Genomic DNA, 17,327 nt, shown 5'->3' with positions numbered 1-17,327 from the left:
GAAGACCGTTCCCAAGAGGTAAAACTTACAATGAGAAGGTAATAATTGTGAACTACGATTACCCGGACAACTAAATAGCGCAGAATAGGAGTGGAACGTAACAGAGGCAATCTGAAAAATAATTAGGCTTATTTATAATATTGGTATGAACTTTGTGCTCGCTAAAACAGTGCCATTAGCCCCGTGTGGTTGTTGACTTGACGAGTTACTATTCCAAACCAAGGTGTGCTGTATATGTAAAACACGTAACAAATTTCAAAGAGTTACTATAAAGAGAAAATGCAAAATATTTATAACTTTATAGTAATTACTTGTTGAAATGATAATATCTTGGACATATTGGGTTAAATAAAAATACACATTTTTTAAAAAGGCGGGGCGCTCTGATTGAAATCGGAATCTCATCCGGCAGCAACACCTGGCCACATTTTGCCCCGCCCCTTGGATCCAGCCCCGCCCCGCGGCGGCTTCAGCCGTGACCCGGAGCTGGCAATGCTGTCGCGGACTCGGGGTGGGCTGTGCTCCCCGCCCCTTCCGTGTCCCGCGCGCATGCGCACTCCTGCGCAGCTTTCGGGGGTGTTTTTTGAGGTCCCTGTTACTGAGATCCCCGGCGGGAGCCGAGGATCCGGCTGTCACGGGGAGGCTGGGGTTGGCCCGCCATGCGTTGGGGGCTGCGTCCTCGCGGGCCGGGGCCAGCGGCCCTGGCTGTGGCCCGGAATTTGTGGGGGCCGCTCCGCCTTCCCTGTGGTCCGGGGTGGCGTGGGATGACGAGGGGGCTTTTGGTGCGCTCGATCACCGGGGCCAGTAACCAGCCGCAGAACTCGAGTAATGGCAGGTATCGGGACACAGTGCTGCTGCCCCAGACCAGCTTCCCCATGAAACTGCTGGGCCGCCAGCAGCCCGACACGGAGCTGGAGATCCAGCAGGTACGGGCCCCGCCTGTGCGCCGCGCGGGGACTCGGCGGAGAAACCGGCGCGCCCCGGGGCGGGGTGGGACTGGGCCACGGCCTCCAGGCTCCTTTGGACGGGGGTTTGTGACCTGATCCGTGGAAACCATGTGCTTCCCTCAAGTTTTATTGACTGAAAGCTTAAACTTGTAAGTCCCTAAAGGGTAGCAGGTTCCGGAACAGAATATTAAAGGGGAAACGAGCGATGCTCAGATAGCAGCACGTATTAAATGTCAGTCCCATGTTTAGCTTAGACAAAACAGGTCGAATGTGAAGGCTGTCAAAAGTAAACTAACATGCACACATATAAATAAAATTCGATTATGAGGACAAGTGCACGCTTACCTGTGTGGTATTAGTAGGTCTCTAGTTGGAATTATGACTTGTTTGCAGGATAAAGCGGTCCTTCTTTTCTCTGAGTGCTCTTCCTAAACGATGCGTCTGTCTCCCGTATCAGACTGAACTTTCTAAGTGCAGAGATGCACTTGTTAGTTTCTCAAATTCTAGTCTTTAAAATCCCTGATATTAAGGATGTATCGGTTAAGCAACTGTGTTAGCTTAAATGTTCAGGTAGTCATCAGAGTTCTACATTCAAACCTGTTTTGGCCATCTAATTTTTAAAATACCTTAATTTTTTTTTTTTATCCAGTACCTCCTGTATGCCAGGAACGGACAGTTTCAAACGTTCGTTTACTCTTTCGTCTTCATACCAAATGGATATTAACATTTAAAAAAAAAAAATAAGGAAGCAGGCCCATTAGGGCAAAGTGACTTGGGAAAGTCACACAGCAGTTGAAGGAAGTGGGGTGGGATTGCGCTGAGTGTTTTTCCAGATTTAGAGGGTAGCCAGGGTTTAGATCAAAGGAGAGCAAGAATTAGACATGAGTGGGTGGGGGTTGGTAATCTCTGGGTCCTTCTGCGTTGCAGGACTGAGGGGCTGGGGGTGGGAAGTGCTGAAGAGACTGCCCAAGAATTTAATGGTACCAAACCTTTGTAGGGTCACTGTTTTAAGGAGCTTAGACTTCAATCTGAAGTCCATGGGTAAGCTATTTATTGAAAGGCTTTGAAAGAGGAGTACTCAGATGGGCATTTTGGAAACCTCACCGTTTGTATTTTAGAGTTGAATATGTTGGAATGAGATAAGAAATAAGTGCTGGCTGTTATTTATGGTAAGATTCAGCAGTATATATTTATATGATATTCAGACGTTATTGACGTTATTGTCCTTTTAAAACAGAAATGTGGATTTTCAGAACTTTATTCCTGGCAAAGAGAAAGAAAAGTTAAGACAGAATTTTGTCTTCATGATGGACCTCCGTATGCAAATGGTGACCCTCATGTTGGACATGCTTTAAATAAGGTAATTAATTATAATGAAGTTTATAAAACTCGAGGGAAAAACCTTTATTTAAAATCACTTTATGAAAGTGTATTCTAATACTATGACAACTATATAAACTTGTATTAATACATAAAACTGGAATGTCTTCATAGAAAGCAGCAATAAACCACTTTAGTACTGCGTGAAAAATAGCATCGCTGGTATTTTCTTTGAGCTTATTGTTATTTTACATTAGTAAATATTTTATTCAATAAATAATTACTGAGCACCTACTGTGTATGTGCCAGGTGTTGTCCTAGACTCTGGTAATAGCAGCAAATGAAATAAAGATAAGTCTTGTCCTTTTGGAGCTTATGTTCTAGTCATGGAAGACGTCCATAAGATAAAATATATACTAGATGGTTGCTATACCCTGAATATTTGTTTCTACTCCCAAATTCAGATGTTGAAACCTAATCCCTAATGTGATGCTATTTGGAGGTGGGGTCTTTGGGAGGTGATTAGGTCATCAGTGGGATTAGTGCCCTTACCAAAGAGACCCCAGAAAGCTCCCTTGTGAACTCCCTTATGCCATGTGAGATCCTAGCAAGAAGGTGATGGGCTGTGAACCTAAAAGTGGGCCTCACCAGATGCCGAATTTGCCGGTGCCTTGATTTTGGACTCCACAGACTCCAGAACAGTGAGAAATGAATTTCTGTTGTTTAAGCCACCCAGTTTATGCTGTTCTGTTACAGCAGCCAAACTAAGACAATAGTGAAGGAAAATAAAAACAGGGAAGAGCAATTGGGAGGGTCAGGTGAGCAATTTGTGATTTTATTAACTTGGTCTAGGATGGCTCCCTCACTGAAAAGGTGGCTTTTGTGTCAAGTCCTCAAAGAAGCCAGGGATGGAGCTGCTGGGGCTCCCTGGGGTAAAAATAGCCAAGTGCCAAGACCTGGAGGTGAGCGTTTTCCTGGTGTGTGTGAGGAAGCCAGTGTGACTGGTCTGAAGTAAAGGAAGGGGAGAGTCCCATCAACAGTGCACAAGGGTTCCCTTCTCCACATCCTCACCAACACTTGTTCTTTTTTGTCTTTTTGATGATAGCCATTCTGATGGTGTGAGGTGATAGCTCATTGTAGTTTTGATTTGCATTTCCCTAATTATAAGTGATATTGAGCATCTTTGTATGTCCTTGTTGGCCATTTGTATGTCTTTGGGAAAAAATGTCTGTTCAAGGCCTTAGCCAATTTTTAAATTGGATTATTTGCTTTTTCTTTTTTGCTGTTGAGTTGTAGGAGTTCTTTATAGTTTTTGGATATTAACCCCTTACCAGATAGATGGTTTACAAATATCTTTTTCTCATTTGGTAGGTTGCCTTTTCATTTTGTTGTTTTCTTTTGTTGTGAAGAGGACAGATAGGCTGTCTGATTTCAAAGAGTTTATATTTTATTGGTAAAGAACTAATAATAAATAAATAATTTTCACATAGGATTAAGTGGGAAGGAGGTTATTTATAAATTGATTGATTTCAGTGATATCCCTAATGTGAAGTGTACAAATCTTTTTTTTTTTTAAAGATTTTATTGGGGAAGGGGAACAGGACTTTATTGGGGAACAGTGTGTATTTCTGGGATTTTTCCCAGTCAAGTTGTTGTCCTTTCAATCTTAGTTGTGGAGGGCGCAGCTCAGCTCCAGGTCCAGTTGCCATTGTTAGTTGCAGGGGGCACAGCCCACCATCCCTTGCGGGAGTCAAACTGGCAACCTTGTGGTTGAGAGGACGCGCTCCAACCAACTGAGCCATCCAGGAGCTGAGCGGCAGCTCATTGACTTCATGCTAGTTGCGGCGGGCACAGCTTGCTGGCCCAGGCGGGAATCAAACCGGGGACCTCGGTGTTAGGAGCCCGGTGCTCCAACCACCTGAGCCACTGGGTTGGCCCAAGTGTACAGATCTTAAACATATATAACTAGATGAATTTTTATGTCATGCAAGTATCACCCAGGTTGCAAGACTCCCTCCTGCCCTTTGGAAAGAAGTTTGAAAATGAGAGTTTTAAGTAGGGGAAGGGGTGGAAGGAATGTGTAATATCTTTTCTACTTTTGATAGATGTGGAAAGGAGGAAATAATTTTCTGGACTACTACAGTGTTTTCTTTTGGGAAGAAGGAAATTGAGCTTGGAACCAAACCTATCCTTTGCCTTTGGTCTTCTATTTTATAATGGTAATATGTTCTTAACTCAGGCTCTCCTCCCCTCTAGTACCTAAAATGAACTAAGAAAGGTAAATCAGTTATAGACCTACGTAGTATACCTGGAAGAGGCCTGCTGTTCTAGAAGAGTTTTGGTAATGACAGAAAATAACTACGCTGTTCAGTAATCTGAGTGCATTATAAATTCTGCATTGATTCTATAATATTTCTTAGCTAAATGTAAATGCTATTGAATTACTTACATTAATGATTTTCATAAGAGTAAAGCAACTTTGTAATTGACTGGTTTTTAGAAGGTAAAAATTATTTCTTAAAGAGGTGGTATGGGCTGCTTATTTGCATATTCCAACTTTACAAACGAATTAGTAATTTTGGGCATAATGTTTTTCACTTTGAAGTCTTTTTGTTCTCTGATTTATTTTGGGGGGGTTAATGGCATTTTAAAACTTCAAATATCTGTTATTCGTATAGTTATGTAGAACTTGAATTAGATTTAATAGGTTACTTTCTATAAAATTGGGCTGTCCCAGTTTTTTAAAATGATACGGAGAAGATAATATAAATTGCTGGATACATGCTTTATGTATGCGTGATGAATATCATTTTCTTTGCAGATTTTGAAAGATATAGCCAATCGATACCATATGATGAGAGGTTCCAAAGTACATTTTGTGCCCGGCTGGGATTGTCATGGGTTACCCATTGAAATAAAAGTATTATCAGAACTCGGTGGAAAAGCTCAGAATCTTTCAGCTGTGGAAATTAGAGAGAAAGGTAAGTAATCTCTGTTTCTGTTTTAAAATGATGTTTGTAAACACTGGTGCCTTGGAAAAGTCAGTGCTTTATTCAAGATACCTTCTGTGGTATTTTGTTGTTGTTATAATGAGATCTGTTGGAAGCCACGGTGTGTCACAGAAAATTCAGATTTTGTTTGACCTTCGTGAGAACTTATGTTTAGAGATTGAGGGAAAGATTTGTAAGCATTTCCAAGTACATTTTTCAGTTCTGTAGTCTTCATATTTTGTGAAATTATTATTTTTGTCAGTGTTTTTATTTACTTTGCTGGCTAAGGCTATTGACTTATTTCAGGTGATAAAAACAAAAGTACATTTTAAAATGCAAATATATTTTGAGTTCATCTATTTGATTCTTTAGTCGATTGTGTCAGGGAGGAATCTTCTATTCTTATATATTAAACTATTGTTTGGATGTGATCATGAAGATTTTTTAACTTTATGAAACATCTTATTATTGGCTTAGACTGGAGGTACTGATTAATTTTTTAGTGTATAATGAAATAATTACTCTATTCTTAAATTAAAAAATAATGAAGAATAATTTTTCTCGTTTATTTGTTCTAAGTGTAAGTTCATTATATAAAGCCTGGAAAATACAGAAGACAGTAACAAATATATTAGCTTTTGAAAATCTAGTTAATTTTAGAATTTGAACACCTTTCAAAATAATTTTCCTGTTAAATAAATTTTATGGTCTAAATTGTGTACAGTATCTGCATTTAGAGAGATACATGCTACATCATGTTTGAGAATTTGAATTTATTGGTTTTCAAATATATTCTTTCTTCATTTTTTTCTTTTTTTAGCTAGATCATTTGCGAAAGCAGCAATTGAGAAACAAAAATCAGCTTTTATTCGTTGGGGAATAATGGCAGATTGGAATAATTGCTACTATACATTTGATGGAAAGTATGAGGCCCAACAGTTGAGAATTTTCTACCAAATGTATGATAAGGTAATGAAGAACTTTTTCCTTCAAGTGTATTAAATTGTAAGTCAGAAAATTCAAGCTTTCATCTAATCAATATCTTTGTCTTTTTATAGGGCTTGATTTATCGATCTTACAAACCTGTGTTTTGGTCTCCGTCATCGAGGTATTTCTGTGTTTTTGATAAAGGAGAAATTTTGTAAGCTTTCCAAATACTTATGTCTAATGTTTTTAAACCTTAGGACTGCATTGGCTGAAGCGGAACTTGAGTATAATTCTGAGCATGTCAGTCGCTCAATATATGTAAAATTCCCTCTCTTGAAATCTTCTCCTAAGTTGGCATCTCTTCTAGGTATAATTTATTCATTGCTTTGGTTTATTAAAGTTAGGGAATTGTAACACTTGCTAACATATTTAAAATCTTATTTTCACAGATGGTTCATCTCCTGTTAGTGTTTTAGTCTGGACCACACAGCCTTGGACAATTCCAGCCAATCAGGCTGTTTGTTATATGCCAGATGCAAAGTAAGTGTATTATTGCATTTTTTTATTTTATCGACAAATAGGATTAATTCCATTAGCATTATTTTTAATTTATTTCATCATTATCCTCTTAAAAGTTAGTGAGTTATAATTATGTTCATATAGATTTTATTAAGCTTTAGATGATTCCGTTTGAGACCTTGTTTCCACCTTTTTTGGAAAACAAAACAGAAATGTAAGGGATGCAGTCCTTGGAAAATAGCACTTTTTTGACTTTGAAGTTAGCATTGAAAATGTTTTACATTATTTTAGAAAAACTATCTGTGGCTTTTCTTTTTTCATTGCTAGTAATTTTCTCCTAAAACTCTATTTTAGGTATGCTGTTGTGAAATGTTCCAAATCTGGAGACCTCTACATCCTGGCTGCAGATAAAGTAACGTCTGTTGCTTCTACGTTGAAAACATCATTTGAGGTTATTTCAACATTTACAGGTGAAAATTTATAGATATTCTGACCATCACAGTCATCAAAGTATTGGGCTTAGTTGAGTTCAGTACTTTGCTGAACATCGCTCATTCTGAATCAGAACAGATGTGGCTTCTGCCTTTCTGGAACCTATTTTATGTTGAGTGCAGTAAAGGAGAACCTCTATTAAACATGATAGGAGTATAGAAAAATATGAACATTGACAAAGGCACAAAAGATAATAAAATATTTCTGGCAAATATCCAATGTAAAATTGGACAAATGGCCTTTGTATGGTGTAGAATGTACAAATATACTTTAAAATATTTATTGATCCAAATAGCTGTTCTTAAAGGACTGCCGTATGAAAGAATGCTTAATTGTGGTCTTCTTTCCCCACAGGTGCAGATTTGGAAAATGGGACTTGTGCTCATCCTTTAATGCCTGATAAAATCTCTCCTCTTCTACCTGCAAATCACGTGACCATGAGCAAAGGAACAGGACTGGTTCACACAGCCCCGGCTCATGGCATGGAAGACTACAGTGTAGCTTCCCAGCACAACCTGCCCACGGTACCCTTTCTCTTCCTAATTATTGCTTTTGTAGAATTAAAGTAATAAATCTAACATCTTTATGTTATGATAATAAACAAATCATTTTTGTCATAATTGTGAAATGCTTAGGTTCGTGCAATATACTAAAGCCTCATTAATTCATACTAATTGAGAAAGATTTCCTAGAATTAATACAATTATCAGCACAAAGTGAAAATTGAAGAATATGTATTAAATGGGGGCAGTTTTTTTCTTTCAAGTATTAAGTCACATAGCAATTACTTTTAGTCCCTGAGCACTGGCAAGTTTTACTAGTTGAAAAGTATAGTTATTTTTTTAAAACCAAAACAGTCCTCTCTAAATTTATTTTATACACATCAGTGACTTAGCAAGTTTTTCCATTTAGTTAGAGGTGAGTCTCAGTCATCACAATGTATGTACATTGTCATAGATCTGTACCTTAAAAGACACCAAATTAAAGGTGGTTTTAGTATAGTTTACTTTTTGTTTTTAGACTTCAGCTTTAATAAGACTTCAGCTTTAGCTTTAATAAGACATTTTTTGCCTTTGGTGATTTAAATGTATAAATTTACAAATTCCTTTTAACTGAAAAGAAGTACCTACCCACATTTTCCATGTCGTGCAAGACTAGTCTACACGGAGATGTTTTATATATATATATTGTTTGGCCAGGTATTGTCATAAGACGAATGTCTCGATACTTTAATGGTTCAAAATGACACTTTGTAGGATTGTTTGGTGGATGAAGATGGGGTTTTCACAGCGGTCGCAGGTCCTGACCTTCACAATAAGGCAGTCCTTGAAGAGGGAACAGATGTGGGTAAGTCTTGTCTATGTCGCTACCATAAATATATTTTTTTCTGAAAAGCAGCCAGCAGTAACCTTTACTAGCTATTCTCCCATCTTACACGTTCAACAGAAACAATAAGCTAAAATTATATTTTATTTTGCCACATGGTTTGAAATAGACTTTGGGACCCTTTCATCTTTTGCTTTGAAGTTGCTCCATTTAAGCAGGTCAGGGCAGTCAGCTGGGAGTGATGTTATTCAGAACTAGTGCTAATCACCAGCAGTATTGGTTTCCTGGAGGCTAAACTCAGCCTGGGGCTAGAAGGTGACTGTGAATCAGACACTCCTGACGCCTTTTGTAACCCGTGTCAATCACGGACCCATGTGACCTGGTTTACTCTGAGGATCTTGGGGGCCCTTCAGTCTTAAGTTGTCTTTCTGCCTTTCTGTGAATACAGCTCCAGAGACCAGGTGCTGTGAAAACCTTTTTTTGCCCACACTGAAGACGAAGGCTAGTGGTGGATCAGTTTCCCCAGGCCACTATAACAAATTACCATGAATTTGTGGCTGGAAACAACAGTTCTGGAGGCTGGAACCCTGGAATTGGTGTGGGCAGGGCCATGCTCCCCGAGAGCTCTGTGGAAGAATCCTTCCTGCCTCTTCCGAGCTTTGGGTGGTTCCTGGAAACCCTTGGTTTCTAAACCATTCCCTGGTTTACAGCTGTGCGGCTCCAGTCGCTGCCTCCATTGTCACAGGTCCTTCTTTGCTCTTGTGTGTCCCTGGGTCCTCTCCTCTTCTTAGAAGGACACCAGTCATTGGATTTAGGACCCACTCTAATCCAGTGTGACCTCATCTTAACTTGATTATATCTACAAAGACCCTATTTCCAAATAAGGTCACATTCCCATGTACTAGGGGTTAGGATGTGAACATATCTTTCTCTGGGACCAAATTCAACCCACTGTATCTGGTTTCTTCTGGACTACCTGGAGACCGTTTTAAGAGTGATGGTATGAAAGATTATGACTCGATTTCGAATGTAGAGTTCTAACTATATCCTGTTCATCTTCGAAGTGAAGAGCCACGGGATGGCATAATTTGGATTCTGACTAAGGTTTTACAGTCCCTGCATTTCTTGCCAGGAGGTTCCCAGGTTAATGCCTTCGACACCTGGTAGGTGGTTACTCTGACTGACTGTCACCAGATTGAGTGCACTCCCTGAGAGGTCAGAGCGTTCCTAGGATTTTCATAGTGCTTTTTAATTATGTCTAATGTAAATTGTTACGGATTTTTTTTTAAAGTTATAAAGATGCTTCAGGCCGCAAAGACTTTGTTGAAAGAGGAAAACGTGGTACACAGCTATCCCTATGACTGGAGGACTAAGAAACCAGTGCTTATTCGTGCCAGCAAGCAGTGGTTTGTCAATATCACGGATCTGAAGTCTACAGCCAAGGTATAAGAGACAGCCTACTACAAGGTCGGGGTTTTCATGCCTCCGTGTGGAAGGGTTGCGTATGAGGTTGAGGTGGGTTTAGGGAATAGAAAAGGTTGCTCATAAAATAGTAGAATTTTATATCTGGAGGCAACTGGGATTTCCATTCCTTCATTATACACATGCGGAAAATGAGGCTTCCAGGAGTTCAGGGACTTGCCCAAATTTCCTGCCTAGTGTAGTGGAAGTACAGAATTAGGACAGGACTGAGTTTGGCAAGTTGTTTAACCCCCTCAGAATGTGTTGCCTCATCTATGTAAGGGTGGTAATAATGCTTACCTCACGGGGTAAGTGAATGAAAGTTCCCAGAACAGTAGTCTGGCACATACGCATTCAAACAATGCTTTTAAAACCCTTGGCTTCCTTAAGATTGACATTGCAATCCATTTGAAAAGTTGTTGCATTGTGTTAATAAAGACTTTATAACTGGTGTTCTAAATATTAATATTTGAGCTCTTTCAGTATGTGTGCGTATTAGTGTGTGTATCTCAAACAACTTGATTCTGTTGAATGGAAGAGCTCAAATATACATTTATTAACCAGGCTGAATATACAGACATTTTGCTTTATAGCTTGCATCTAACGTATTACCATATTTTGTAATATGTTCATTTGTTGGCCTGGCATTTTGGGGCCCGTGCCAAAGCTGTGCGTAGCAATTTACATTTTCTGTATTCCTGTAGAGTGGACAGCTGTGATATGGACGGGTGTTCATGTTTTGCATTCCAATGAAGCCTATTTTCCTTATTTGTAAATGTTAAAATTTGTAACTTCCAGCTCTGCGAAGATGGCTTCAGAATATCCAAGTCTGATGTAGTATGGTGAAGCCAAATTTTTTTTTAATGTCTTTATATACTATTTTCAATTGCTCTTTGCAGAAATAGAGAGAATAGTGATGTACTTCCATGTTTCTATCACCCAACTTCAACAGTAATCAACTTCTGGCCAATTTTGGTTTTATCTACACCCCTCCTACCATTCTTTTTTTACTCCCTACCCATTTGATTATTTGGAAGCAAATTTCAGGCATTATTTCGCCCGTAAGTACTTCAATATATATTACTGAAAAATAAAGACTCTTTAAAACATAATTCCAATGCCATTATCACCACCTTAAAAAGTAATCATTATTCCTTGACAAAATCAATTACCCATCAGTATTCCCATTTTTTAGATTGCAGATGTTGCCATTCTGCCAGTAGGTGGCGCTACAAATGGTTTTGGGGGCGGGTGGGTTCTGGTAGTTCAGGTAAGTGAGGAAACTAAACGTGAAACTGAAAATATAAAAATGCTCTTACTAATGGACAGAGAGATTTAAAGAAAAAATGAAGTTAACATACTGTGGCCTTTTTTGAGATTTTTACCAAACATTTTTGCTATATAATGTAAATTTTGGTAACTGACAAATGAAATGAAGTCAAATGCTAGTAGTTTACAACTTGTGGGGTGGAGGGAGGGAGGGTTCTTATAGTAAGTAAATAGCAAGTAACTTATTCTGAGAAAGTGTCTTTTTATGTTTCAAACCATTCTATGTAAAATTGGGTTATACTGTAATCCTTATTTTTCAACCAATGACAGTAGCTTATTTTTTTAAGCATTTTTATAACAAATGGTGAAGTCAAGTTTGAATTGATTTTTAACTGTATTTTAATGAAGTATAATATTTCTACCAACTTGTTATTACCAGTTTTGATCTGGGGTGCTTGGAAATTGGTATAAAATCTTTTGTCACATCCTCTAAAGGTGATGATGTCTGCTCTTGATGTTATTAGGTCCTTTGTGGCCATTTTAACTTTGCTCTGGAATCTAGTTTTTTAAGGTTTTTTTGTGTGGGGGAGGTGGTTGGGAGGATATGTGAATAAGAATAAACATCTAAAATAAAGAACTGTATTAGGGTAAATAGTGACAGTTCCAGAAAATTTGTTCTGCTTTCTCTCACTGGACTTGATTTGTGACTCAATTGCAGGAATTGTTAAAAAAAGTGAAATTTATTCCTGGATCAGCCCTGAATGCCATGGTTGAAATGATGGACAGGCGGCCATATTGGTGTATATCAAGGCAAAGAGTTTGGGGTGTTCCAATTCCTGTGTTTCACCATAAGACAAAAGATGAATTCTTGATCAACAGGTAGAACTCTTTCTAAAATTTTTCAACATTTTAAAGCAAGTTGTATATTCTTTAAAAATGGAAAAATAGTGGACTTTTGAGAACTGATATGTTACATAAAACATTCTAAAATGATCTTTTGCAGAAGGGAATAAAAATGTAAATTTCAAAAAGATCCTTTCATATGATTGAAATTTTGACAACTATGTTTTTTTGGTATTGATACTTAGAAGCAAGTGCTCTGACTTTTTTTTTTTAAATGAGAATTCATTGTTCCTGTGTACCTAGCATCTTGCTAGATAAGGTATCACGAATCCAAAGATAAATAGTATTTAGTGGGGGAATCCCAGTCTGTAATTTTTCTTTAGGAATTAGAGTCACTCTCTTAACTCTGAGTCTACTGTCTGTCCCTTTCAGTAGAAATGGCATTATGTCGTTTAGATGGTTTAGAATTTAAGAGACTATAATATATTTAAATGTATAAAGTTACATTTATTCTAGTGATGATTACATTCCCAACTTTTTTTTTTTTTTAATTTGCAAAGATAATACATGGACATAGTTAACAGTTCAGAGTAGAAAAGCTTATACTGTGAAAAGAAAATTTTTTTCCCAATGCAGACACAAGTTCCTTTAAAGCAGTGAACAAACTGATGTGGTCACCCCTGTTCTTAATGAGGTGGTAGTCTAGCTTGTTTATCTTCTAGTAAATTCGGGAGGGTTTCGGTATTGTTGCTGTTACTAACAGATGTGGAAATGGAAATATTAATCACTCCTCTTCGGAATATATCCTAGGCTTTCATTTTGTTTCAGTAATTTTGTTTTAATTTGGTTAATGGAATTTTTACTAAATTATGCTTTAACCTGAGTAAAGAGTTTGAGCACATTTTGCTGAGTGTTTTCACATTTTATTAGTTGAAGATCCAGGAAGGGTCTTGAGGGCATGGAGACCATCTAGTCATGGGGACTTCAAGAAACTGAAGACGTAGAGTTAAATGTCCCTACCTCGGGTTTCTTATCATTTTTTTTTTTAAGTTTCTACTTTTTGTTGTCAACAGTATCAGTATTTCTTTAGGTGGTCCTTTTATGAGAACATGTATTTAGAATTTTTTTAAATGTTTGATTAAAATGGGGTTTGTTTTGTTTTGTTTTGATTTAATCACTTATAGCCTCATATTAGGTAGTACTTAGTATCATTTGTGTGGAAGTTCCTTTTCAATTTGAAATACGGGTTGCATCAAGATTTGGCTGTGTCACTACCTTTCTGGTGATCTGACCCTATATGGCAGCTTGGCTCAGAAGGAAAACTAGAGGCTATGCCTTGGGCAAATACTGAACCATAAAACAGCTCATTTGCTTCATTCACAGAGGATGTGGTATTTGAGTAGAGTCTTGAGGATTAGGTAATTGGGGGCAGTACTGGGATTGGCAGGAGCGAAAACCTGGAGGGGGGAAGCATAATGTGTATAAGAACATAATGGGCTGTAGGGTATATGAGGGGAATTTCAGAAAGATACACATTAAGACAGATTGTTTCGGGCAAACTGTAGTGAGACTTGAATACTGAGTTAAGGAATTTACATTTTTCAGTTGGCATGAGGAGTAAGAGTGTGTTTTAGGAAAAGAAACTAGATTCTAGGGACCAGGAAGTCATTGTAAGGCTATTTCAATTTTATTACAATTTGGAGCCAAGACGCTTTGGCCTAAGTATTGGTGCTTTTTTGTTTTTTAACTGAACACTTGATCAGATATAAACTGCTAATATCTTGATACCTGTATTAAGAATTAAAGTTGAGAGAAATACACAAGTATTGTTTAAAATTCCACACTGGAGAGTTTTCTTTAAAGCATAGGCCACTGTCACTGTTTCTCATTCTTTTCAGTAGTAAGAGAACAAGTTTTTTAGGGAATTTCCTTGAATTGATTGAGGTCGACCATATGTGTATATATTAGTAAGTAGAGCAAACATTCATTTGATCATTATTTAATCATGACAGCAAAGTGGTACATAGGTTGTTGATTGATTTACTTAAGCTAGACGAAATAAATGTGAGCTTTATTAGAAAAACACAAGCAGACATTCATTAGGTATCGTTTATGTTTTATTTATAGTTAATACATAGTTGTGTTACAGATTCTTGTGTAGCTTGCATGGTGTTTGTTGATTTCTGATTTTGAAGAAGCAGAGATATACAGAATATTGGCCTATAGAAATGACAGACACAGTTAGCCATATTGTCTGTCAATTTATAGGTCATTCTCCTGTACACCATTTGTTAGTTCCCAACTTGGCCCCATACACAGAGGGCAGAGGACTCCAGATTGGTAGGTGACAGTGTTAATAAGTAAGGGAACGTTACTTACAAGACTTGTCTCAGGCGGCCACCAGATGAGTAGATCTCTGCATCTGCCTGCCAGAATTTTAAAGTGTATAAGAGAGGCCTTCAGTCACATGTACCATCCAGAGGGTCTCAACATCTTACTCTCTCAAGGCTGCGTCATTGGGCAGCTTCTAGCAGAGGGAAAGCAAGCAGAACACACATTCCAAGGACAAGGCAGAGGGTGAAGAACTTTCAGTTGCCTGGGTCCAGCTCAAGGGTCACATCCTATGACCTCCAACACCATTTCTTAATGTTGACTAATCTCCTTCCGTTGCTGGGTATTTTATGTGACAAAACACTTGATTTAAGAAAATGGATGTTAATTCATCATTACGTGTCACATTTTTTAAGATAGCACGACAGGTTATCTTTTTTCCTTACTTACATGAGAATCAAGTGATCCGGCTTTTCCGTCTTTGGATATGCTTTTCAGCGAGTTGGTGACCATCAAAAGTAACAACATCTCCACTGGAAATTGGTACACAGTCCACATGGAGTTGCTGTTACACTTGATAATTCCATTAAGTATGTTAAGAGTCCTTCAGCTTTTCTTGATGAAAGTCTATAAATCTCTTAAGTACACTTAATTCATAGAAGAAATCTTCATTTATTTCATGTTTGAAATACGTTTAGAGACTGGCATATTTGAAACGCTAATGTTTAATTTTGATTTGAATTAATGTTCTCATTGACACTTTATATACATATTTGTATTTTTCTCAAGAAATAATTCCATTTCTGTCTTTAACATCATTGATCATTTTCGGAATCTGTAATCTAATGCCATTATAATTTAGTTGGAAATCTATTCCTGGTTAATAAAGACAAAATAAATACTTTTTAGCATAAAAAAGATAAAATATAGAACCACTTGCTGTCTAGGAAGGAAAAGAAGTTGTTAGGTAAATTTCTTTCATTTCAGATTACTGTAATTAATTTGACAATATTAATACAATAGCTAGCATGCATTTAGGGAACTTAGCTCCTGATTTCTGGGTATTATGAGAAGTTTACTAGAAACAGGCAAGAAATTTCCAGTTTAACTTGAGTGTACGCTGTAGCTACCTCAGTTTTTTGCTCAGATTAATAATTAATGACCTTTTGGTGAAAAAAATTTATAGTTTTCATTAAATAAAGTTTCTTCGAAATCATTTCCTGTTGCCTTTAAAACATAAGTATAGCATTAAATTAAAAATAGTAATTAAAAAGTATCCTCTAATTTCATTGTGTTCTAGTATTAAATTTAGTAAATAAATTTAGTAAATAAATATGAAACATATAGCCTCTTACCTCGTTCTTATTCCAGTAACTTCCAGAAGAAAAGTTGTCTTACAATCCTGAATGTTTTTGCTTTTATAGACAAAATACAGAGCAGCAGTTTCTTCGTTACCTAGTAATCCCAATGCTGCTGAATTTCCAGCAGCCGCTAAATAAGCCTTCAGCTCAGTTGATGTCAAAGTCCAAAATGATTGGTTGGTGCTGTAGTTGCCCATATTACCTAGTGAATTTTCACTGATTGAAACACAGGGGCACGTAGCGCATGAGTTTAGATAAGGCTCTTGTGTAAAGTACAAAGTTTTACGATGGACTTATTGCTTTATGAAATACAGCATTAAAATGGAAGCATATAGATTATGTAGTGATAAGTGGTTTCACCCACTTAACAATAATGTACACTGATCTTTAGGTTATAAGTTAACCGTATTAAGTATAGGATATTATTAACAAAATAAAGACAGAAAATTCTTAAATTTCCCAAGACACATATTGACTTCTTTCTTGTATTTTTTTCTGAAGAATATTTAATATCACTAAGAAATGCCTACAAAATTGCTTTGAAAAATTTTAAAGCGTGATCTCAGTTTTGTTATAAAAAAGTTGTACTTCTAAGTATTTATCCTAGGGAAATAAAAGGACTAATGTCGTGTACAAAGGTATATATGGAAGGATATCTAATACAGTGTTTATAAAGGAAAAAGGACATGAAAGAGAAGAGATAATTTAAGTCAATTTTGAAAGAATGAATTGACAGCCATTAAAATGGTAGCTCAGTTCTTAATGGTTGCCCCGTTCCCGGTGTATGAAAATCAAGTAAATGTAGCCCATCCAATATTTGCCTGTTTCTGGGTTTTTGCTGCAGTGCTATAATGAATATCTTTTGAGTACTTGTGCAGCCTTTACTTGTATTTTTTTCCAAATTATCTTTTCAGATTTTGAACACTAAATTTATCCTTATTTGGAATCCAGCAAACCTCAAGAGTTTGTAGGTCGTGTGTGTTTATTTTTATTGCAAGTTTTATTTTTAAAGCTCTTTGTTTTTAAATTTTTCACCTCAAAACTTAAGTAATATACTTGTCTAAGATCTCAAAATAGTACTGAGAAAATGTAGCCATTAAAACTTGAATTTTGGTTTGACAAGAAGAGGTGGTTGACCAAACTTGGTGGGGAAGTTGCGTTAATAACATGCCGACTGCGAAATTGAAATCTTTCTTTGTTGTTTGGTATTTTTAGTTATAGACTCAGTAAGATACTTGAGTATAGTTCAGTAATACTTAAAATATAATACTAAATCTTCATAGAATTATCTACCATGTTTCCCCGAAAATAAGACCTAACCGGAAAATAAGCCCTAGCATGATTTTTCAGGATGACATCCTCTGAACATAAGCCCTAATGCATCTTTTGGAGCAAAATTAATATAAGACCTGGTCTTATTTTCGGGGAAACATGGTATTTAGGGATATAAAAAGTAACTCTCATTAGAATTGAATTTGGCATTCTAAAATGGATCACATGTAAGTACATCTAGTTGTAAGTTACTGACCAAGACATTAGCA

The 17,327-nt window shown here is 37.1% G+C and overlaps 1 protein-coding gene across 2 annotated transcripts in view; it reads left to right on the top strand.

Annotated features, from left to right (window-relative positions):
- Window positions 1-541: 541 nt before the first annotated feature.
- IARS2 (isoleucyl-tRNA synthetase 2, mitochondrial) overlaps window positions 542-17,327 on the top strand; it is a 31,202-nt gene continuing 14,416 nt past the window's right edge. Inside the window, exons 1-12 of one of the 2 annotated variants that reach the window (XM_019741812.2) lie at window positions 542-926; window positions 2,185-2,307; window positions 5,089-5,248; window positions 6,078-6,226; window positions 6,316-6,365; window positions 6,442-6,551; window positions 6,634-6,724; window positions 7,058-7,173; window positions 7,550-7,719; window positions 8,452-8,542; window positions 9,813-9,964; window positions 11,970-12,130. In XM_019741812.2, the coding sequence (XP_019597371.2) occupies window positions 660-926; window positions 2,185-2,307; window positions 5,089-5,248; window positions 6,078-6,226; window positions 6,316-6,365; window positions 6,442-6,551; window positions 6,634-6,724; window positions 7,058-7,173; window positions 7,550-7,719; window positions 8,452-8,542; window positions 9,813-9,964; window positions 11,970-12,130 (1,640 nt within the window). In that variant the 5' untranslated portion in view covers window positions 542-659. Of the gene's footprint in view, window positions 927-2,184; window positions 2,308-5,088; window positions 5,253-6,077; window positions 6,227-6,315; window positions 6,366-6,441; window positions 6,552-6,633; window positions 6,725-7,057; window positions 7,174-7,549; window positions 7,720-8,451; window positions 8,543-9,812; window positions 9,965-11,969; window positions 12,131-17,327 lie in introns of both variants that reach the window. The other variant, XM_074317013.1, reaches the window with a different exon arrangement.

The sequence above is a fragment of the Rhinolophus sinicus genome, linkage group LG12, assembly GCF_036562045.2.
Source record: "Rhinolophus sinicus isolate RSC01 linkage group LG12, ASM3656204v1, whole genome shotgun sequence".
In the NCBI taxonomy this organism is placed as follows: domain Eukaryota; kingdom Metazoa; phylum Chordata; class Mammalia; order Chiroptera; family Rhinolophidae; genus Rhinolophus; species Rhinolophus sinicus.
This window is presented reverse-complemented; position numbering and strand designations above follow the sequence as displayed.